The following is a 24,348-nucleotide window of genomic DNA, read 5'->3' as shown; positions in this document are numbered from 1 at the left end:
TCGGGCAAGCAAATTTGTATATCACACTGTACCGGTGTCCAGTTGACTTTCCAATGCTAATTATGTTGTTTATTTTCAAACATGTGCCACTGTACCGGAGTACACTAGCAATTTTAAAGTTATTTCCACCCCAGTAATCTTGTTTTTGTTGTAACTGGAACTGTTAATGTATAAAAGCGACCACTCAGGTACTCCTCACAATCAGGAATAAGGGAGTGATGTGAATATTTCCACTGGTTTGAAACTTTGCCCAACCATTGGAACATAGCGCTTCCAAGAATGTTGATTTCTTTATATGGTGCTAATAAAAAGAAAGGAGCTGTTTTCAGAAATTGTCAACTGTGAACTTTTAATAATTTAATTGTTTGAGCATCGAACAGTGCCTCATATACTCAGTATTGTAAGTTAGAGATAATCGTCTGTATCAACATTTTGTCGTTTTGTGCAACATTGATGATGGAGATCACATTGTTATTGTTTCAACATCGAATCCATTCACTTCCCACAGAGGTTACTTGTCATATCTTCCTACGAACCTCTGTTCTAATACGGACATATTTCCCAGTTCTCGTAAAATCCCCTAGCGGCAAAAGATCGCAACACGAATTATCTCCCTTCTTTCTATCCAATCAGAACACGTGTTACATCGACTTAGATTCAACTTGACTAACACAAGCAAATGTGGGGCCACAAATATCCCCCATCTGCCGGGGACTTGTGTTGATGTTACACACAAGACGTTTAATGGCTAGCTTGTCCGTTGTCAACGAGGGCGATGGAGATGCCACTGATCCGCCATAACATGACTCAGTTCTGTCTGGAAGAAACGTTTGCGCATCGCACAGGGGAAGAAGTTTAGTTTTCTCGAAGCATACGGAAATTACCGAGGCCTTGCGAATGATCACTTTTGAAACAACGTCGCTGATTGCACAACTAAATCTGATTGCCTCCAATCACGAGTCTTGAACGCTCACACCATGAAAGGGCCGTATTAGAACAGAGGTTACGTAGGAAGATATGACAGGAGTCACTTCTGTGGGAAGAGAATGCATCGAATCATGTTAAGTGTATATTAATAGATTGTGTGAGCTAGAACAACTGAGTATTTTGTCTCACAGATTTTCTTGGTAGAGATCCAGGAGGGAAAAAGTGTTGATTTTTTAGGTTAATTCCTCATTGTTATATTTCAAAAGTTGAAATAAAGAATATGAACAAAACATGTTTAAAAAAAATTCAGTTGATTTAAATCTGACAGCATTATGATATGTAGTATTATCCATCAATGGTTTGTGCATCCTATGTTACATTTTATACCTTGGGGGACGGTGGGGTAGCCTAATGGTTAAAGCCTTGGCTCGTCACGCCGAAGACCCGGGTTCGAATCCCCACATGGGCACAATGTGTGAAGCCCATTTCTGGTGTCCCCTGCCGTGATGTTGCTGGAATATTGCTAAAAGCGGCGTAAAACCAAACTCAGTCAGTCAGTTTTATACCTTGGACGTATTTGACTTGATCAATAGTGTGTATGTTTGGTTTGATATTGAGACAGTTGCTGTAGTTATACATAGTGATACAAGGTCATTACAACACAGTCCTTGAGTTCGGTCTGTGACGTCACTCCTAGGTGGAGCATTTCATAACAGAACACCATGTACCCATGAAGTCCTGGGGTAGAATTGATCTTCAGCAACCCTTGCTTCTCGAAGAGGCGTAACTAATGGGATCAGGTGGTCAGGCTCGCTGACTTGGTTGACACATGTCATCGTGATCCCAAATGCGTGAGGTCGATGCTCATGCTGTTGATCACAGGATTGTTTGGTCCAGACTGCCATCATATAGCTGGAAAATTGCTAAGTGTGGCATTAAACAACAAACAAACAAACAAACAGATCACCACACAAATAGTGGCAGAATATTATTGTTATTTGGTTCACTCAACTCTGTCAGGATTTATATCTACCTACTATCCATTGTGTTATGGTGAAATATACAAGAACTGGAAATAACAACTGTATTTCTGGGTCTGTGTTTGTAAAGTTGGTTAAGAAGAAGGTACATGTATATCTAAAGATTGTATGAGTGTTCAAATGTGTTCATGATATGTGACCAATGACTTCATAATGTCCATAATATTGATGGAGAATATAGGTGTTTTCATGATGTTATACATTAAAGTTTGATGACATCCTCTGTAGCAATGCCAAAATTGATTAAACTCATCGAACACTTTGGAAGTCAGTGTCTAGGAAAATATACTGATATGAAAATCTGGGCCAGATTTTTAAACGTTCGTAGCCCTACAAACTTCTTAAGCCCATTCTTAACACATTGGCTACAATCAAAGTTAAGAATTCTTAGGGCTACAAACGTTTCGAAAATCTAGGTCCTGGCCTCTGACTACTGTTCAGTTTAATTATTTCATCAAGAGCAGCTATTGATGTTGTAAGTTTGTGAGAAAAGCCTTTGGTCCACGGGCATTGGTTTTAGGGAAATGGATTCAAACATGTAACTGTGGAAACTGTATCTCTGTGAAAGTGCCTATTATCAATTTTAATACTGACTTGTCAAAAGCAGAGCTATGGGTTGTTGTTGCACGTTTTCTTAATAGATTTCTGATTGGGAAGGTACACGAATCGTAATCCCCTTTTAAGTTATATCATGGGCGGATGCAGGAATTTTTAAAGGAGGGGGTTCGAAAAAAAACAAACCCTGAAACACCACCCCCACCACCCCCCATTGGCTCTGCCAATGCAAAAAAAAAATCTTTAATTTGACCCCTCTGGATCCGCCACTGTATATGATGTCTGTGCACCAGGATGTGTTCTACAGCCTGTTTATCCAGTGTGTGACTTGTCTTACTTATACCAACATGTGTTCATTCCGGTCCTTAGTTCTCTGTGAAATATACGACTCAAAAGATGTTAAGGATCATCCATATCTTTCATATCACTATAAGGAGGCTGAGGTGGTGCAATTATCTGCCATACATGACCATAGGCAAGCTGAATTTTGAGGACCACAAAAAGGACTTTGTAGAAAGTGTGATAACACAATGCCATTTTAGAAAGTGGTCAAATGTAACATGTTATATTTGGGATTGCACTTTCTTAGTAAAGTACAAATTCTAGTACTTTTTGGGGTGGAGTCACATCCGGGGATTTGTACCCATGTAGAGAATCGAACCCAGGTGTTTGGTGTGATGAGCCAACACTTTAACCACAAGGCTACCCCACGGCCCCTATCTGAGATCGGCTTATCTACAGTCCTATACAGTAAGGTTTCTTCCCTTGGGTGTGGCAGGAAACTATGATTGTGGATTCTAGTCTGTTTCTAGGTTTGTCATCAAATTGTCTAAGACAGGCACCTCAGACTTTCCTGCTGTAATCTGATATATGCAGCTTTAAAGCCAACATGCATGTCACGACAGATTGACTGTAGTGTAATATAAAAGAATCAGATGGTCCTTAACAGATTTTGAATAGTATTTCCTCTTAAACCAAAGAATCTCTGCAGGACAATGTTTTTTTCCATCAATTATGTGAGTGAATAAAAGTCGTGATGACACCTACATCCTTGGAATCGCTACTTTAAGAGTGTAGGTGTCATTATTGTCGGAATTTATATGTATTTGACAAATGTTCCAGTGTAAAGATTATACACCAACTTTTCAGGTTGTTCTTTTGTTACATTTACTTTTGGAAATATTACGAAAAATAATTGCTAATAAATTTGAAGGATTATTTTTTTCTGATATACAATTGAAGTGAATTAAGTTCTGGGTGATGGAAATCTTTCCATTCTTTTTCTTCAAATTACTTCTTAGATGAATGGTTTGATTGTTGTATTTCAGAATATACAGTTGATACCCATGCTTGTTGTAAGATCGGGTGGTCAGGCTCGTTGACTTGGTTGACATGTCATCATATCCCAATTGTGTAGATCGATGCTCATGCTGTTGATCACTGGATTGTCTGTACACGATTGTTGACAGACCACCGCCATATAGCTGGAATATTGCTGAGTACGGCGTTAAACAACAAACATGTTGTAGTTTTTACTGAAACTTACTTGTACAGAAACGTGTGTTGATTTAACTCCAGGTATTGTGGAACCTGTGAATAACGCTGTCTTGTTTGTTGTGGGATAATCCAAATGGAAATGAATATATGATTTAAGTATGTCCATTAAAGAGTGCTTCATGTGAGAGAAAGTAGAAATTGTCTGAAATTAAAATATTTTAAGATTTGTTGTTTTGTTTAATTGTCTGTTAATAGGAAGAGAATGTCTTGGGTTACCTAAAATGAACTTGAAGAACAGTACTGTAGACGTGCAAGGGAATATTTGGATATATTTGTATGATGCATTGGATTTGTGTCTTTCTTTACTTTTCCAGTATAATATACAGGGATGAGATTTTTCTTCGGAATTCCAAGGGTCATTTTTGTGAATTATCTAAATCCTTTGACAATTGTATGAATGTGCTTCAGCAGATTTAAAGTTTTTTAATGGTTGCTGTGTTCATATTGTCATTTCTGAGCCAGTTTTAAAGGTCTTAAATGCCTAAATATCAAGAGCTTTGGCTAGTTTTCAGAGTTTTTCTCAAAACTTCATTCTCATCCCTGACTATAATACAACAAATTTAAACAGTAAGCATGATGGCCTGTGCCATATGTCCGTTCCTCATTGTTTTCCTCCCACAGGAAGTCATCTGCTGCATGATATCTGAAATGTATTCAAAGCTGCACATTGTGCATTTGGAGCCAACACTAAGGCACTGGAACTGTTTATTGCCTGAAGTGAGAAATTCTTTACCTGACTCCCATTGTCATAATCCTTGGTTTGCCTATGGCATTTATTGCACTGGAACAACAGACTGCCACCAACAAGCTGGGAATGATATTTCTGCCTTGTCCCGGTGTGGAGATCTGATTGGCAACTCCCATTTGTTGCCTATCATCCATTTGGCTATTGTCAAGAGTGATTTTGTGGGAGATAAAAAGGCATTTTCAAGGGAACATTTACCAATGTAATAATTGCTTGTGGAACAAAAAGTAAATTCAAATTCACCCCAGACCAGTGTGTGATTGTGTACTTTTCATGTTTGCTTACATGGAGTAAGGATATCCTCGTGGGGCGTGGTGTGTGAGCTGGCTAGTAAGCCAGGCTAGTGATCCAGCGGGCATGAGGTGCTGGGATTGAGCCCACCTGTGACCTTGGAGTCAACTTTATGTGCAGACTCTTTCAGTGTTGTCACAACCCCTAGTGTACAGTACACAACCCTGTGCACTTAAAAGAACCCACGAATCTGTTGGTATATGACCAGATGGTGGCCACATGAATACGTGCAAACACCTAGTTGCGGGTACTGCAACATGCAGTAAACTTGGACAAAGTACTGAGACTATGTGTCCCAGTCCACCCAGCTGTGAATGGGTACCTCGTTAGGATGAGAAAGCCACAATAACTTGGTGCGCCTTGTGGCAGCAAGAGTTGTACACTGCCCAGGGAGTTGAGATTGATAATAAGATATGCCGTTGAGATTGACATCCAATGATCGAGGGGAAAAAATTCCCACGCCTTGAGCATGCACTAGTGCGTGGATATGTGCGCTATATAAATATCCAATGATGATGATGATGATGATAAGCCTCTGCTGGAGTTAAGATGGATCTGGTGGTCGTTATTTATTGACATTCCCCTGTTATATGGCTGGAATACAGCTGAGGGAAGCATGAACCATGCAATCACTTATAGTAGGTTTCAGAATGTGCTGGAGCAGCTTCACCTCATGACATGGAGATGATTATGTGTTTTGGAGACGGTGAGATGTTACGACATCTTCTACTGTGTTTTGTGTCTCTCCTTCCTATGGGGTCAGGGCGTCGGGGTAGCCTAGTGGTTAAAGCGTTGGCTCGTCACGCCGAAGACCGAGTTGATTCCCCACATGGGCACAATGTGTTAAGGCCATTTCTGGTGTCCCCTTGCATTGATATTGCTGGAATATTGCTAAAGCGTAAAAACTAAACTCAGTCAGTCAGTCCTATGGGGTCATCAAGTCTTCCAAACAATTTGTCCATGCACATGTTGAGTCAGGTGAGTGAATAAGGCTTTACGCCACTTTTAGCAATATTCCAGCAATATTATGGCGACACACCAGAAGTGGGCTTCACACATGGTACCTATGTGGGGAACTACCCGGTCTTCACGTGGACGAGCTGAAATGCTTTAACCTCTAGGCTTTCCTCTTTCCTCAGGTGACTGACTTTGATCAGATGCAAAATGATCTTCATGATTATGTCTACGAGTTATGATTATGTCAAATATTTAGGTGTGTATATAGAAAAGGTTTTGAAAGCTCTGCTCCAGAAAGGAGCACTATCACCAATTTCAGTGTAAGTCAAACTTGTTGCCATGGAAACGCCAAAATATTTAATTCAGGAATTTTGAAACTACCAAAGGCACAAATGATCCATGTATGTGCCAAGTTTGAGAAATATTGAACGGTTTTCAGTTCTGCTCCAGAAACTTCATCATTGAGCTGCGGAGTCCATGAGATCAACTGCCACACAATGAGACGTTTCAGTTAACATTCAAACATGAAATACACATTTATTGACAGAAGATTTGAGTTCTTTTCAAAACTTTATTTCTGCTATCAACTGCCAATCAGGTCACCTTGACCTTACAAGACCTTGACCAGTCAGCATTTCCACATTTCTAACTTCTTAATGAAGTTTGTATATGATAAAATCTATTATATACCAGGTTGTCTTCAAGTGAGTTTATCAGACCAGTGGTACAAAATCTGTCTGTAAATATAAAAGTATTACATTTTTGTCCTCAATAATGTCTACTTCTGGGCTTAAAATGATGGAAAATGAAACTAATAAATATATATTTAACAATATGAAAGAACAATGATGATATAACAAAAATCTCAATAAGACATTAAAAACATTGAAGGGATTGTTCACTTCAAGACTGACCATTTCTGGAGGTGGAGGGATGCTGGCATTTTGGTTCGAGATTTTCTTCTCTCACGCCATTCAGTTTCATTCTCTGAGAGGAGCCTAATATTATGACCACAACATATCTATTTTCTTAGGGATTTACACTTCCTTAATATTGTCCATCTTTAGAGACTGGTCATTTTTTGTAATACTGGGGATGAGTGAGTGAGTTTGGTTTTGCGCAGATTTTAGACGCTTCCAGCTATATCACGTGAGGGAACCAGAAATGGGCTTCACACATTGTACCCATGTGGAGAATCGAACTCTGGCCTTCTGCGTGATGAGAGAACGCTTTAACCACTAGGATACCCCATCACCCCTACAGGGGATGATTAAGATGGGGTTGGACTGAATCTCATTATCCACCCCCTTCCCCCTCCACAAACACACACCCTACAATCTTGGCCACCCCCATTTGCTATGTCATTCTCCTCATCCTCCCTCCCTCCCTCCTTCTTTCCATCCCCTATAAAAAATTACCAGTCCCTAATGGGAAAATATACATTTCCCATGTGAGTGCAACCCCTCTGTTAACGTTGATCTAGATATTCAACAATGTTTCAAAATATATTCTATTTTTCATCCGACCTCTTAAACAATCGTGCAAATCATAATTTTCTTGTACTGAAATAAAATCTACAAAAGGTTATTAATACAGTTTGAAACCTCAGAGCAGCTGAAAGATGGATATGTTTGTTGAAGATATTCAAATGTATAATTGCTCAGTACCTGTGTACACTGAACTCAACAGGTTTGGGCAGACAAACAGAAGGATCACACTTACCCGTTGCCATAGAACCTTGACACACATTCACACTTTCATTCACATATATGAAATACTTAAATACCTAATTCAATGCACCAACTTCTTTCATAACATAGAAAATCTTGTTCCTTCATCCTGTTCCTTCATTATCTTCCTATGGTACAAAACAGTAAAGCTATGACTTTAGAGTTACCTGCCCTTGTGCACACTTGAAAGACTCCACCAATGAGAGGCTTGTTCTAGGTAATGACTTGCACAAAATGGTCAACTTGTTCTGGACGTTTTCACTTAAAACATTCATTTCACTTAAAGAAAAGACTGTTTCCTGATTACATCCAATGTAATTAAATTCAGATCATTCACTCAGATACAACACTTCTGATCGAGGAAATAAAAACATAATGAGGTGAGGTGAAATTGGGTTTAACGTCGTGACATAATGAGTTGTATAAGGTGAACAATTAGTGAACTTTGACTACCCCATCTATGTGAAGACTGACTATCTGAGTTTGGTTTTACGCCGCTTTTAGCAATATTTCAGCAACATCACGGCAGGGGACTCCAGAAATGGGCTTCACACATTGTACCCATGTGGGGATTCGAACCCGGGTCTTTGGCGTGACGACCCATCTATGTGAAGAATGCATGAATCAACTTTCTGCAATGATGCAGCTTTACTTTTTTGTCACTTGATGTTAGAAATGTTTATTAGTACTACAGAAACTTATACAAACCACAAATATACCTCTGATAGCACTCCCTTTGGACTGTAGAATCCTTGGGGCACAGAAATTTGTTCGGTATTTTATACACCCTGACATATCAAGACACTGTCTCTTTTTACAACCATTTGAACTTGTCATTTTAGTTTTAAAAGTACAGAAATCAGATGTTCTGTCCTGATTGCATTCTGAGACCTTAGCACAAAGTTAACCTGACATTACCTCTTCAGCAGAGGTACCTGATAACCGAAGATCTGAATTTAATGTGGTTGTCTTACATCTTCAGCTAATAACAGTCATTTGGTCAAAGGAGATTACATGTTCATATGAATTAAAAGTTCTGAATTCTTAATTCTTCAGGCTTTAGGCTAATACTTGAACTAATACTAGCAACCTAACAACAACTTTAGCAAGTCAGTTATGTTATTTTTTAAATTGATGAGATTTTAAATATTTTCCCAGATGCTATATAGAGACCAGTTCTGAATTTTTACATTAACATTTAAATTAAAAGTATAAAATCAAAGAGTAAAATAGTTCTTCCACAATAAGAAATATATTGTAAACATTGCCATTAAAATATGTTGCTTATAAAAACTTACAAGATTAAAGAAAACAATATATATACCATATGTATCAACTGGAGAGTAAAACTACTGAGATTTTCAAAATCATATTCACACAGTAAAATTACATGGTTAAACAAATAGTATAAAATTCTCAAGTTATAACTAATATTGCAGAAATTAAGCATGAAATACATACCATAATCATCAAAACACCAAAAATTATTTTTTAAATCTCATAATAATTTCTATTTGTGAAGAGTTATTGTCATGTTACTGATTAGGAGGGAGAGACATTCACATAAATAGATGATTCTAATGTAAAAATATCTGAACTGAAGTGTTGGCAGTCTAGTGTTTAAATTCCTATAAATGGAACCAGGCTTCTGTCCAACAAAGCCTTCAAGCGCAATGTCAGTCGTAAGTCTATGTTAAAGTTGGACAGTTACGATCACCTTAACACTACACGATTATTTTATTGAACAGACCCCTGATGTCAATTCCTTAATCTTGTAAACTAAACTAAGGCCAGACCAATTTTATTTCTTGTTTTTGTCATTATTTTTTAAGAAAAATGAAAAAATTAATTTTCCCCACTTGAAAAATAAAATTCTAATGTTAAGTTATACAGGAGCGACACATCGACTATGCAAGGTCATTTGTTGGACTCTAAACGCCGGTATCTGTTTCCAGAGACTTTGTGTTTGAAATCAGTGCTTCAGGCACCTCAGCAAAAAACTTGATAAAAATGCCTTTGAAAAACTCATGTGGGTTTTCTCTTTGACTGGTGACTGTTTTGTTGTTGTTGTTGTTTTGTTTTTTTGTTTTTTTTCCCATTGCCTTTAGGCTTTCTTCGGACAAAAATCGGTAAAACAAGTAATAATATTGGTCTGGCCTGAACAATAAAATAATAATAGAAAAGTAACATAGAAAACAAAAACAGGAACAAAACAAATTTGCTCACTGTGACATTTCTTGAAAGTTACATTCCAATATCATAACAAGTATTGCAGAAAGTGACACTCGAGAATCTAATACTTAACATTGGTATAACAAGCATAGCAGAAAGCTGTGCAAATACTATTACTCAGTATTTCATTAAGATTTGGCCAGAATGTAATTAAGGGCTTCATCTAGGGATCCACTGACCCCAAAACACTCAAACTGAAATGTATCCTTTCACAAAGCCTGTTCTTTTGTTTCAGTGAGTGGAAATACTACCAAAGCCTACCCAAACTTGCACCTTGAATTCTAAACACAAATTTCATATCTGTATAAACTGTTTCAGATGACAACCACAGAAAATAACTGAATGAGTTTTAGTTATTTATCGGCATTACAATGTGTTCAACAAAATCTGAAAGTCATGTGCAAAACGCCATATCTAGCATGTAATATCAACTCAGGACTACTTCATTGATTTGATCTCAAAAGGTTACACCACATTCCTTTCTTGTTTACAGTCAAACAACAGAATGTAACACAACCAAAAAGGCTCAGAAGGAAAATGCCCGGATTAGACTGACATCAATTTTCTATAAAAGCACCAAAATATAGTTGTGAGAAAAACTGAAACTAAAGGACACAAAAAAATAATTTCTAATTACAGTGGAAGTCCTCTAAATCGGCATGCGTTGGGACCGTCAAAAATGATGGTATAGAGGGCGTGCCGGTATAGACAACTTTTTCCCTTTTCAACCTGAGAATGATCCGTGTGTCGTAAAATACGACTGAACAAAATGTTGATAGTCATCATATTCTTGTCAAGTTCACTCTGACCTACAGTGACCCTTTCACCGCTCACATTGAACTGTGTCATGTCGTATCGTGTCTTCCAGCGTGCCAGCCACCCATCTGATGCCTTAGATCGTTGACATTTAATTCTGAAGCAAACTGAATTGCTTTCTCTTTCAAAATAGGGCCAGAAATAGGCCGAGATACCGGATGCAGATTTAGAGAGCGTTAATTACTGTACAAACACTCATTTGGGCGGTCTTTGCTGTGCCGAAATACGGAATAGACTGACGCCGGATTATAGGGCGTGTAAATGATCATAAGTTAACTAGCTTCTGCGGGGACCGATATTGAGAGCATGCTGGATTGGAGGGCTGCTGGTTTAGAGGGCTTCCACTGTATTTGAAAAAAAAGAAATAGGCTAATCTAAAAAACAAGAATATTGCCTCACTTTCTCTGTATCTTTGTTCATGAGAAATAATCATTTTGTAATTTTAACAAAGTAAATTTAAATCCTATTTAATAACCAATCATTTGTATGGCAGTGAATCTGCCCAAGGGCTTTATGTTTAAAAGAGAGTGAGTGAGGTTATATGGCAGCTTCAGCAATCTTCCAGCAATATCACAGCAGGGGACACCAGAAAAACAGCTTCACGCATTGTACCCATGAGGGGAATTGAACCCGGGTCTTCGGCGTGATGAGCGAACGCTTTAACCATTATGCTACCCCCACTACCTCCAGTACTATTTAACATGTACAAGTTAAATATTCACAATGATTACTTCAAGGGGAGCTTGGTCTTGGTTTGTTCAACATGCACTTGTTAGGATAAATTCCACCGTTATGTCCACACTAATATCATAGAAGTTTATCATGAAGGAAAACAGAATCAGACAATGAGGTACCTCTCCAAATGATAAAATATACAAAGTTCTTTGTCAAAGTAACCAAAAATCCCTGAATATGGAGAAAAACCTAAAAATGACAGTCACTGAATCCACGTTAAATGGTAACACTGAAACGTTGCTTCAATGAAGCAATTATCTTTAACGACGAACCAGATTCCAAACAGCATGCACGCATGACAACTTCTATCACAAACTTGTCAATATCACACGCTGACACGTGACTTGAAGGTGGCGAAACACTGAATCAAACAACACATGGCAGCTTGAGTCACATGTGAACACAGATTAGAACATAACCCTGTTGATTTTCTCCTCAATATTGACTCCACGTTTCAACAGAAGCGGACATGTCAGCTGTCAAAATCCTCCAGAAGAATTTTCCGTTCAAAATTCCATCTTCAGCACAGAGATGTCATCAAACTGATCTTGAATCACACTCAACAGTTTGCACCAGTTTTGATATTTATAACAAGCTATATCTTCGACTGAGGATCTCTAAAACATATATATATATGTATTTACACACCCACACATATATATATATATATATGTATATACCTAGGTCTGTCATAGGACCTTCAACATAATTGTTAAAAATAACTCATTTTGAACTTTAACTTAATCCACAAAAGAGCTATTTTCATCCTCAGAACATGTTTTTCGTTGGAAGTCATGATATGGCGTAACTCTGAGAATTGCAACTTGCACATTGTTTTCTTAAAGTTTGATCATTAAAATCACAATCTGTCAGTGTTAGAAACCTTGAATGAAAACAGTCAGGCTCCTCCCATTACAATCCTTCAAAGCCTGTAATCATTTCCATTTCAACACTTGGTCCAATATTTGCAGCACCTTAAAGTGTAGAGGTTTGTCCATTGAAATGTTGAAATGGGAGTTACCTCCCTTCCTCTGCGTCTGCTTATGGTCTTGTGTTTGATCCTAATTCAGTTGGGTACTATGTTTGCACCTTCCCTTTACTGACTTGAGCAGGTGTGATGCCATTTTGTTTTGTTAGTCCATGAGTGCTCTCTTTCTTCTTCTTTTCTTCTTCCAATGCCTTCTGCATCTCTGTGTAGTATTCCAGCGCTTTCCGCACAGGCTCGATGATTTCGGGCTGCAAGTGGAATTAGGTAAGTAGGTAAGTATTTAAAGATGTGAATACACAATGCCACTTAGACTGACTGACTGAGTTTAGTTTTACGCCGCTTTTAGCAATATTCCAGCAACATCACGGCGGGGGACACCAGAAATGGGCTTCACACATTGTGCCCATGTGGGGAATCGAACCCGGGTCTTCGGCGCGACGAGCCAACGCTTTAACCACTAGGCTACCCCACCGCCCCAATGCCATTTAGAATATGGTCAAATGTAACATAAGTACGTATACTGAATCAGGATCTAGGATTTAAACCCACACTCTCAGAGACAGGCACCTAATTGCCAGGCTAGCTATTCTCGAACTGTTTGTAACGCTACAAACTTCTTAGAGAAAGGGACAGCCAGATGTTCGAGAACGGATGGAGATGGCACAGCACAGGTTAATGAATAAATAACTTTGTCTGTGAACGTGCTTTTCGAACACCTGGTTGTCCCTTTCTCTGCACTCCTCCCTCGTAACAAACAGTGAACTGTGTCAATATTTTAATGATAGTTTCTTAAACAACTTTTTTATTTTTAGGACAAAAATTCTGCAAAACACCTCACAGAGTGGGTATGATGTTTTGATTATGATCAGCGTTTCATTGAGTATGTTATGTTTATTAGTTTTCGAGTTAGATTGCAATTCATCGGTCCGCTTTTGAGCCAAACGGACTATAAGTTGGCTAGGATTTCTTAACAAAATTGATTTGTTCCAGAAAAACTAGGAATATGAATTGGTTCATCAGGGTTTTTATTTGCAGAATATCCTCTCAAAAAAAATGTTTCGCTCAACTTATCAAAGAAAAAACTGTTTCTCCAAACTGAAGCTGAGAAAATGTCCTGTCTCTAGCAAACATTCTGAGCCCCAAAAATATCAAAATATTCAAGACAACTATGAGGCCAAAACATCATAAAATGTTAAAGGTATGTGTTGAGCTAAAAATATTCCTAAAAACATGTGTTGAGCTAAAAACATTCCTTTTTTCCCCCAGGCTAAAGGTGAGGTGAAATTGCGTTTAACGTCGTGCTTGTACTAGCTCAGACTCAAGCTGGTTTTATAGTGCTAGCCTACTGAGATACCATGCCGCAGTGAAGCCTGAATACCCCACTCAGACACATTATACTGACCCTGAGCCGACCAGTCCTTGTTGTACCCATTAATGCCGAGCACCAGGCAGGGACCAACAAGTACCATATTTTAATGTCTTTTGGTATGATGCGGCCGGGGATCGAACCCGCGACCTTCTGCTCTCCGGGCGGACGCTGTAACCACTACACCACGGAGGCGGGCCCCCCAGGCTAAAATTCACCCTCACCTATTCACCAAAAATAAAGTGACCCAAACAAGACTGTTACCTCTACTTTGGGAAAGAGACTCCCAAGAGCTTCAAACAATGGCAGCAAAACAAACTTGATGAAACCAACTTGAGACGATGGCTTCGTGACCTTGTCACGATCCATGAAGGGTGCGACAGGTAACCCCTCTAACTTTTCAAGGTCACTCTGCAAAAATGAAAACAAAAATAACAATTACAGGAGATCATATGATCCAATTAAAAATAATCTATTTCTACACAAAATGTTTACTTTTCAGACCACAAGGGAGCATCTCAAAACTTAAATGTCAGGTAAACTTTGTACTTTGTGTTTCAAGGTTTTTAAGGTTCAACTCAGTACAGCTCCAGTTATATCACTAACACACAAAATAACATGAAACACTAGACAGTGAGTGAGAAGTGGTTTAGTTTTACACCGCAATCAGCAATATTCCAGCTATATGGCGGCGGTCTGTAAATAATCGAGTCTAGACCAGACAATCCAGTGATCAACAGCATGAGCATCAATCTGCGCAATTGGGAACCGATGACATGTGTCAACCAAGTCAGTGAGTGTGACCACCGGATCCCGTTAGTCGCCTCTTCTTACGACAAACATGGGTTTCTGAAGATCAATTCTAACCCGGACCTTCACGGGGCGCCAGATGAAAAGAGTGCTGCTGTTGGTCCTCACACTTTTGTTGTGCTTGACTTCCAAATAAAATCAACCAGAATATAATGTTAGGGAGCTTGGTTTAAAAACTAAAGGAAGATACACTTTTCTTAACTGATATGAAATTTTTGAACTGCTCCCCAAACATCTAAGGAAATGAATAAATAGATCGTTTAATAATTTCTGAATTTTATTTTTTTAAACGGTATTCAATTTATTTATTGATATGATAATCAGTAAAATATTATTGTAAAGTCTTAAAACTCATGAATTTACCTGGTTGAAAAATTCTTGTAACAAACAATCCAACCATGGTTCAGCAACTTCCATGGGTCTAACTTCATTTGAAATGTCAGCCACTTTTATTAATATCATCAACAGCTGAGAGGTAAGGGAAAAAAACAGAAAAATAAATAAAACAAGTGGAAACAGAAAACACAAAAATTGGAAAGATACTGCCACCGATATTGCCCAGAGAACCATTAACCCTGGAGTACAAAATTCCTTTTAAGTTTTGCAAACTTTTATAGAATCTGCTATTCAGGGATCAGATGGCGGAATGTTCATAGTTATCAATTTTCAGGAATGACAATAAATATACCCAAATGTGTCAATCTGACATGATGTAGAATGAGTGAGTTTAGTTTTATGCCGCTTTTAGCAATATCCAGCCGGGACACCAGAAATGAGCTTCACACATTGTACCCATGTGGGGAACTGAACCTGGGCCTTCAGCGTGACGAGTGAACGCTTTAACCACTAGGCTACCCTTCTAACCCAAAGCTGCAGAAAGGGTACCTGTAGGACATCGGTTCGGTACAACGGTCAAGTTGTACCGAGACAAAGATTTACAGGCAAATTTTGTGAAGTTGATTCTTGGTGTCCGAGTGAGTGATATTCCTGTCATATTGCTAAAATATGGCCAAAAACTTTTAATTAAGACCCAAAAATCCCAACACTTTGAACTCAAAATTTAATGACTCTTTTGGCAAAAACAACAGAGTACAATCTGTAGAATACATTCACTGCAAGCAAAAAGTATAAGTCAAAGGTCGAAATGGAACACGTAGGAACATCATGCATGCTGTGCTGTGAAATAAAATACAAATACTCCAGACCAGACAAATTTGAATTTTTATTTTACTTACAAGTCACAACCAAACATTGGAAGGTTAAGAAATGCATCATACGATGTCACAGAAAATTATTTTGTAATAAGCATGTTTGTAATTCAAAGCATAATGTCAAAGGAAAGAATTTAAATTTGTCTGGTCAAACAAAGAAAGGAAAATACTTGTCAGTTTGAACTGATATAAGATCCTTAATTGTAATCCATCTCTCCTCGGAGTTTTCTTGTTGGTCCCAAAGTCCCTGAACCATGTTTTTTTCCCATCCTCACAGCCCTGTCTACAATTCTTGTTTGCATGGTTTGTTGTTTAACGCCGTCTGGACCAGATAATCCAGTGATCAAAATCATGATCAACGCAATTGGGATATGATGACATGTGTCAACCAAGTCAGCGAGCCTGACCACCTGATCCCGTTAGTCGCCTCTTACGACAAGCGTTGGTTACTGACGATCAATTCTAACTCGGATCGTCACGTGTGTCTACAAAACAATAGCCTAAAACGAAGCAAGATTTTCCAAAATTGACACTTCCCACGTATCCACAAATCTAGTGTACCCGGTTTAACAGTTCCACCTGACAAGTATTTCCGCCATTTCCCAGTTGTGGATGGATACAAAAGTCATGCATAGAAAACATAAAACCAGCTGCACCATGGTGGAAGCTGAAAGGGACAAAACTGAAACACTGTTACAGTCTGCAAACCTGATTAAAGAATTCTTGCAGTAAACAATGCGACCATGGCGCAAGCAACATCAAGAGGCCGAGCTTCATTAGAAATGTCCGATACTTTCATTAGTATCATCATCAGCTGAGAGAGGAGCACACATATCAAGTTTACAAAACATGATATTTTTAAAGAATATCCATATAGGTAAAAAATATTGTCTCTCAGGCAAGTGCATACAATTTGCCAATGGAGTGATATTCTTTCATTTTTTTATAAAGTGCTGAAAATGAACAGTAAAGGAAAATATAAAATATTTCAAATAGAAATGAACAGTAAAGGAAAAATATATATTTTAAAGTAAAATTTTGAAAAAAATATTTAAAATATTTTAAAATTAAAACTTGACTTGAAAAAAATGTTCTTGAGATTTTCTGTGCATATGGACCACTGTCTGAGAAGCAATGTTTTTTTAGCCTGAACAACCATAGCTGCAGTTATGATGATTTGTTGTTGGCCTGTAGATAAACAATCAGGGTAAAAAACATATCTCCATCAATAAAGCCTGAGAATACAAGGTCAGTGTAACCATAGCAACACCTTGTAATTCCTTAAGTCACAGAACATTCGATAAAAAGAGTCTCATAAGAAACTGATTTTGTAGAACGTCGTACCCAACTATTTACATAACATTGTGTTCATCCTCAAAACAAGATGTTAAGATCTTGCCTGTTTTGGTTTCAATTAATCAATTTGTCAGAAATACAGCATGTTTCAAATAACATAATTAATAAACAAAAATATTAAAAATCCACCTTATTCACACATTATATTTTGATGGTTTTCATTTATTTATTTTTTTTAAAATATTGTTTTTCTTTTTAAAGAAATATTTGTCCTGTTTCATACATACCACAGATCTATGTTCTTTGTCCTTAAAGTCAAACGCAGGTACAATGGATTTGAACGAGTGTAGAATCTCATTGTGTTTTGCCATGTCTGTTGCTAGAATACACCTGAAACACAAAACGCTCTTTTGTAGAAAACATTCTTCATTTACAAAATCAATGCAACAAACAAACAGATATGATTTTCAAATCTCCTCATCTCTCTCATAAATGTTAAACCTCAAAAGCAGAAGAAGAGTAGAACATGAAGATAGGAAGCTACCAGGGACTGGATGAATGTATGCTGTTTGTTCTGTACGTTGTCTCTCAGAAACATCAGCCATCTTGGATATACCAACACAATAATGGCATCATTTATATCTTTAATGTAATATAACTACAATGGTTGAATTCTCAGGGTTGATTTTGTTGATTTCTACACTGACTTAGAGTACATATTGCCAGCAACTCTGAGGCTGAGTGTGATTTCTCATATCAGTTTAAATAAAGGTGATGCATGATACGTCAAAGGGAGACAACTGTGGCTACGTACTTGATCATACCCTCTCGTACCCTGCGGTACTCATCTCGGGGAAGATTACGTAGAATGTTACACTGTTTCTTCTCCAATATTTTAAATCCTTCTGCACAGTGATGGTTCTCTAGTGGAGAGATGTCATTATACCGAAGTGCCAGCTCGGTACGAGCATTTATCTGCAAACAAAAAAGGCACAGATCAAATTAGTCAGCAATATCAAATATACTTTAAGCATGATCATATTTACAGCTCAGCACCTTAGATGAAGGTCCTTAATTGAAATGAAAAGATTCCAGAATCACTGTACAGAACAAAGCACACCCTTCATCTTGAAGTGGCTGTAGTGTTTGACATTAAATAAAATTCCTTGCTAGCTCAACATAAAAGTAAAATTCGAAAACATTTGCAGTTCCAGTTGTTACACAATGCTCAGCTAATGGTTTGGATCTTTTCCACCAAGCACGTACTTGTGGAAAATACTTTACTGTATAAGACACAGATCAATGGCAGTTTTACATTAGTTTCAATTACCAAATTTCTGGCAAATCATTTGATTCAGTGCTCCTGATAATTGTTTAGCTACTGAGTATCTACTTATTCTTCCTGGTTGATTACATTTTTTCATGTCCTTCAACCCCTAAAGATCCGGGTTAGAATTGGCTTGCAGTAACCCTTTGCTTGTCGAAAGAGGCGACTAACGGGTTCAGGTGGTCAGGTTCGCTGGCTTGGTTGACACATGTCATTGTATCAAAATTGTGTAGATCGATATGCATGCTGTTGATAACTGGATTGTCTGGTCCAGACTCGATTATTTACAGACCGCCGCCATATAGCTGGAATATTGCTGAGTGCAGTACCAAATAACAAGCAAACATCATGTCATTCAACAAGTTTTACATGTTACATACTCAATACAGGAAGTTCACGAGTATGTGTCAACCACTATAGCAAGTCAAGATTTCTCCAGCTTCGTTTTTTCAAAATGAAGACACCTTCTCCATGTTCATATGCATTCCTATTATATGTTAAAAGATAATTAAAAAACCCGCATCATAAAGATCATCATTTCAGAAAGTAAATGTTAGTGTTGACATGCCATTTATTCACCTACCTGATACGCGTTGTTATAGCCCGGGTGGTCAAGGTCGTGACAGATGGCGGATGTGATGAGAGTGAGTATGTCGACATCGTCTAACATGGACGGCAGATCAATGAGCCATGTAAGGCCATACATCTGAAACACAGAACAGCGTTGAATCATACATTCAGCTGAAACACAGAACAGCGATGGATCATACATTCAGCTGAAACACAGAACAGCGATGGATCATACATTCAGCTGAAATACAGAACAGCGATGGATCATACATTCAGCTGAAATACAGAACAGCGATGGATCATACATTCAGCTGAAATACAGAACAGCGATGGATCATACATTCAGCTGAAACACAGAACAGCGATGGATCATACATTCAGCTGAAATACAGAACAGCGATGGATCATACATTCAGCTGAAACACAGAACAGTGTTGGATCATACATTCAGCTGAAATACAGAACAGCGATGGATCATACATTCAGCTGAAACACAGAACAGCGAACAGCGATGATCATACATTCAGCTGAAATACAGAACAGCGATGGATCATACATTCAGCTGAAATACAGAACAGTGTTGGATCATACATTCAGCTGAAATACAGAACAGCGATGGATCATACATTCAGCTGAAATACAGAACAGCGATGGATCATACATTCAGCTGAAATACAGAACAAGCCAGTCTGTAAGCACCTGAGAATATATGTTGATATACCTGAAACTCAGAACAGTGATGGATCATACATTCAGCTGAAACACAGAACAGCGATGGATCATACATTCAGCTGAAATACAGAACAAGAAGACAAAGTCATCAATATCCCCCGCAATGGCAAAATACTCTTCATGATTATGTCTACGAGTTATGATTATGTCAAATATTTAGTAGTGTATATAGAAAAGTGGAAGGAGAGTATTGAAAGGTTTTTAAAGTTCTGCTCCAGAAAGCAGCACTATCACTAATTTCAGTCAAACTTGTTGCCATGGAAATGCCAAAAATATTTTATTCAGAATTCCAAAACTAACAAAAGGCACCAGTACACCACCAGACCAATCTATGTGCCAAGTTTGGTGAAGAAATAGTGAACGGTTTTAGAGTTCTGCTCCGGAAAAGAGCACTACCACCAATTTCAGGCTAAGTCAAACATGTTGCCATGGAAATGCCAAGAATATTTTATTCAGAATTCCAAAACTAACAAAAGGCACCAGTACACCACCAGATCTATCTATGTGCCAAGTTTGGTGAAGAAATAGTGAACGGTTTTAGAGTTCTGCTCCGGAAAAGAGCACTACCACCAATTTCAGTCCAAGTCGAACTTGTTGCCATGGAAACGCCAAAAATATTTAATTCAGAATTCCAAAACTAACAAAAGGCACCAGTACACCACCAGATCTATCCATGTACCAAGTTTGGTGAAGAAATAGCGAACGGTTTTAGAGTTCTGCTCCGGAAAAGAGCACTACCACCAATTTCAGGCAAAGTCAAACTTGTTGCCATGGAAACGCCAAAAATATTTAATTCAGAATTCCAAAACTACCAAAAGGCACCAGTACACCACCAGATCCAAGTATGTGCAAAGTTTGGTGAAGAAATATTGAACAGTTTTAGAGTTATGCTCCGGAAAAGACAAATGTGCACGGACGGACAGACGGAGTCCATTTTAATACCCCCCGCAAAACGTGTTGCGGGGGATAACAAGCCAGTCTGCAAGCACATTAGAATATATGTTGATATACCTGAAACTCAAAACAATGAAGCCACTAAATATCAGCTTACCTAAAACAATGCTGCAGCTAGACTGTGCAGCTTTTAGTATGGAAGTGAGTGAAAATGGTTTTAGCAATAATTCAGCAATATCATGGCGTTGACTCCAGAAATTACTTCACACACTGTACCCATGTGGACAATCAGAACCTACACCCTTTGCCCAACAAACGTATTAATCACTAGGCTACCTACGCCACTCTATCAGTATGAGAGGCCTTGACCATGGTTTGATGCCCCATTTAGCAATATCAGGGCTTTATTTAGGGCTCTGTTACTTGCACTGGTGCATCCCAATATTACAAACTGCAACCTAGTTATTAGTTTAACTTGCACCAGGTGCAAGTCAACTTTTGAGTGGGTAAACTTCTGAATAAAACATCTAAATAATTCAACAGCATATTTCTTTCATTACATATTGCAGTGCAACAGGAATTTGGCTGTGCAAGATTTTACCTTAGGTTGCACCTGGTGCAAGTAGGTTAACATCTCTTAAATCGAGCCCTGAAAATTCCAGCAAAATGACAGCTGGGTACACCAGTATTGGCTTCCACACATTGAATACCCTCAGGGAATCAAATATGGGTATTTGTTGTGATTAACCACAAGGCTATCCAACCACCCCTTTGTCAGTATGGGGTGAGGTGAGGTGAATTTGGGTTTAACGTCGTGCTTGAAAATATTTCGCTCATATGACGACGTGCATGCGTGTGCATGTGTATGTGCGGCTGCTTGTACTAGCCCAGACTTAAGCTGGTTTTATAGTGCTAGCCCACTGAGATACCATGCCGCAGTGAAGCATGAATACCCCACTCAGACACATTATACTGACTCAGAGCCGACCAGTCCTTGTTGTACCCATTAATGCCGAGCGCCAGGCAGGGACGAACAAGTACCATATTTTAACGTCTTTTGGTATGACGCGGTCGGGGATCAACCCCTCGACCTTCCGGGAGTATGGGAGTGAGAGTGTACTGTTTTATGCAATGTTAGCAATACTGCAGCACTATCATGGTGAGGGACACTAGAAATATGCTCCATATATTGAACCCATGTCAAGACTCAAACCTGGATCTTAGTCATGACAAGCAAATGCTTGTGCCACTTAGCCACCTCCTATCGTTGCCAACTTACCATTTGTGCAACCATGAAACAATGCTTGAAGTTGTGGAAAGGCACTTGATTGTAGTTCTTGTAGATCTCATACAACCACTGATGTAACACAGGCATCTGTAACAGGTAATATATCACGATACAAGCATCTGTAACAGGTAATATATCACGATACAAGCATCTGTAACAGGTAATATATCATAATACAAGCATCTGTAACATACCATCACATCATATAATATGCACCAGGAACCTACACGTGATATAAAGCCACTTAATGATTAGGGCAACATCATTAAATCATCGTTTGTTCAAAGCAATTAGGACGTGCCATTTCATTGTGCATCATCATGATTATTTTGTTTGTTGTTTAAAGCTGCCCTCAGCAATGTTCCAGCTAGATCAAGGCTGTTTGGACCAGACAATCCAGTGATATTCATTGATCTGTGCAATTGGGATACGATGACATGTGTCAACCATGTCAGAGAGACTGACCACTCAATCCCGTTAGTCGCTTCTTACATACGATTACACCGAATACCATCATGGCTGGGAGCGAACCCTTTCATGAAAAAATGAATGTTGTTTTATATGGAAGGCAGAATGTGATTGTTTGATTACCACCATCATGATATACATCAAACAAATCAATGAGCCTGACCTCCCGATTCCATAAGTTGCTACTTATAACAAGCATGGTTTGCTGAAGACCAATTCTAGCCAAGGGTCCCGTTCCTCAATATTTCATCGACTTACGACATCACAACAATCTGTAATATTTCATAATCACAACCTGGTACATCAAAGCCTGGTACACAGACACGTTTGCATGCCCTTCTTGTGCAAACATTGGTGAGAATACATGTAAACTAGAATTATGCAGTATTATGGAAGATTCTTTGCAATGACTTACTTCGATATTGAACTTTGTGACAAAGCCGAGATCTATGTACATCTGGCGGAGAAGGATGAGCATTTCAGAGTCGTCCCACTGCCAGTTGTCAAATGTAGGCTTCCGTAAATAGTCACGAACTTCATCTGTCATCTGGACTTGACTGCAAAAAGTTGTCATTTGTAATTATCCTGAAGGCTACAGAATATTAACAGTCTTCATGACAAATATTATTTTCCAATGTATTTTTCTTGGAATTTCAAGAAGCAGGATTTGAATCTGGTCCAGACAAATCTGTAGCTAGCATTATGAACATACATCTACACAAAAGGGATACAACGACAAGCACCAAACATGTCATCAAGCCTGACGTACATGATCATAAACCTATTTACTCACGTAAAATCAATTCCCTGACACCACTGAACACCATCATTTTACTGTGCACATAAACACATTATTCATCAACACATGTCATGGAACCATATTTTCTCATCACCAAAGCAAACCCTAACAAAGCACACATGCATAATTAAGATGATGGTTAAAGATATACTCACCTCATTTTCATAAACTTTTCAAAAACCCGTCGGTTATGCTGCTCACTCTTTTTGAGAGATTTCTGTTTGTCCCAAAATGGCTGTAATGATGTACCACTTGAGATATCCTTGAACAGACCTAGCCAGCTTAAATGTTCAACACCCTGAAACAAGATATCCAGTGAAAGTGAAGTTTCCATACTACAGAGGAACTGACGGCACATCTTTCCTCCAATACCAACTCACACATGTATCTGTAGTTACGTCATACCAGTATCTGTATCCATTTCATACCATATTTTCAGGGCAGTGGAGTAGCATAATGGGTAAAGTATTAGCTTGTAACACCAAAGACCCGAGTTCGATTCCACACATGGATACAATGACTGAAGTCTATTTCTGGTGTCCGTCGATGTTATTTTGCTGGAGTAATGCTAAAAGTGGTATAAAACTAAAAACACTAAGACCCAGTCTTTACAATATTATTCCCTTTAGATGTACGAAAGATACTAGACTACAATGGTTCCAATACAGACTTTTACACCATATCTTACCAACAAACATTTTTTTAGAAAAGATACGATATAAAGACACTAGTAATTGCAGTTTTTGCTCCGAAGATATAGAAACAACTATCCACTTCTTCTGGTCTTGCAGCAAGGTAAACCATATATGGAAACAACTTGAGAACTGGCTACATGCTAAAGCACAAATAAAACTGAAAATTGAAAAGAAACATGTATTGCTTGGTTATCCAAATAAAAACAATAATCCAATAAATATCATCTTAATTCTTTTCAAAGAACTAATTTTTCGAAATAAGTTTAACAACACTATGCCATCTTTTTCAACATAAACTGTTCGAATATTATATGCTAAC

At 38.3% G+C, this 24,348-nt stretch overlaps 1 protein-coding gene across 3 annotated transcripts in view; it reads right to left on the bottom strand.

Annotated features, from left to right (window-relative positions):
* Nucleotides 1-11,131: 11,131 nt before the first annotated feature.
* The window catches only part of LOC124290289 (high affinity cGMP-specific 3',5'-cyclic phosphodiesterase 9A-like), a 109,494-nt gene continuing 96,277 nt past the window's right edge, over nucleotides 11,132-24,348 (bottom strand). For all 3 annotated transcript variants that reach the window (XM_046727003.1, XM_046727001.1, XM_046727002.1), the window contains exons 5-13: nucleotides 23,490-23,632; nucleotides 22,951-23,092; nucleotides 22,059-22,154; nucleotides 19,167-19,289; nucleotides 18,071-18,231; nucleotides 17,544-17,646; nucleotides 15,113-15,217; nucleotides 14,204-14,350; nucleotides 11,132-12,821 (exon numbers count right to left, since the gene is read on the bottom strand). In XM_046727003.1, the coding sequence (XP_046582959.1) occupies nucleotides 12,663-12,821; nucleotides 14,204-14,350; nucleotides 15,113-15,217; nucleotides 17,544-17,646; nucleotides 18,071-18,231; nucleotides 19,167-19,289; nucleotides 22,059-22,154; nucleotides 22,951-23,092; nucleotides 23,490-23,632 (1,179 nt within the window). In that variant the 3' untranslated portion in view covers nucleotides 11,132-12,662. The remainder of the gene's footprint in view (nucleotides 12,822-14,203; nucleotides 14,351-15,112; nucleotides 15,218-17,543; nucleotides 17,647-18,070; nucleotides 18,232-19,166; nucleotides 19,290-22,058; nucleotides 22,155-22,950; nucleotides 23,093-23,489; nucleotides 23,633-24,348) is intronic.

Source organism: Haliotis rubra, unplaced genomic scaffold (assembly GCF_003918875.1).
Source record: "Haliotis rubra isolate DU_JTF1 unplaced genomic scaffold, ASM391887v1 Scf460, whole genome shotgun sequence".
NCBI classification, from domain to species: domain Eukaryota; kingdom Metazoa; phylum Mollusca; class Gastropoda; order Lepetellida; family Haliotidae; genus Haliotis; species Haliotis rubra.
Note: the sequence above shows the minus strand (reverse complement) of the source record. Positions and strands in the feature narration are given on the sequence as shown.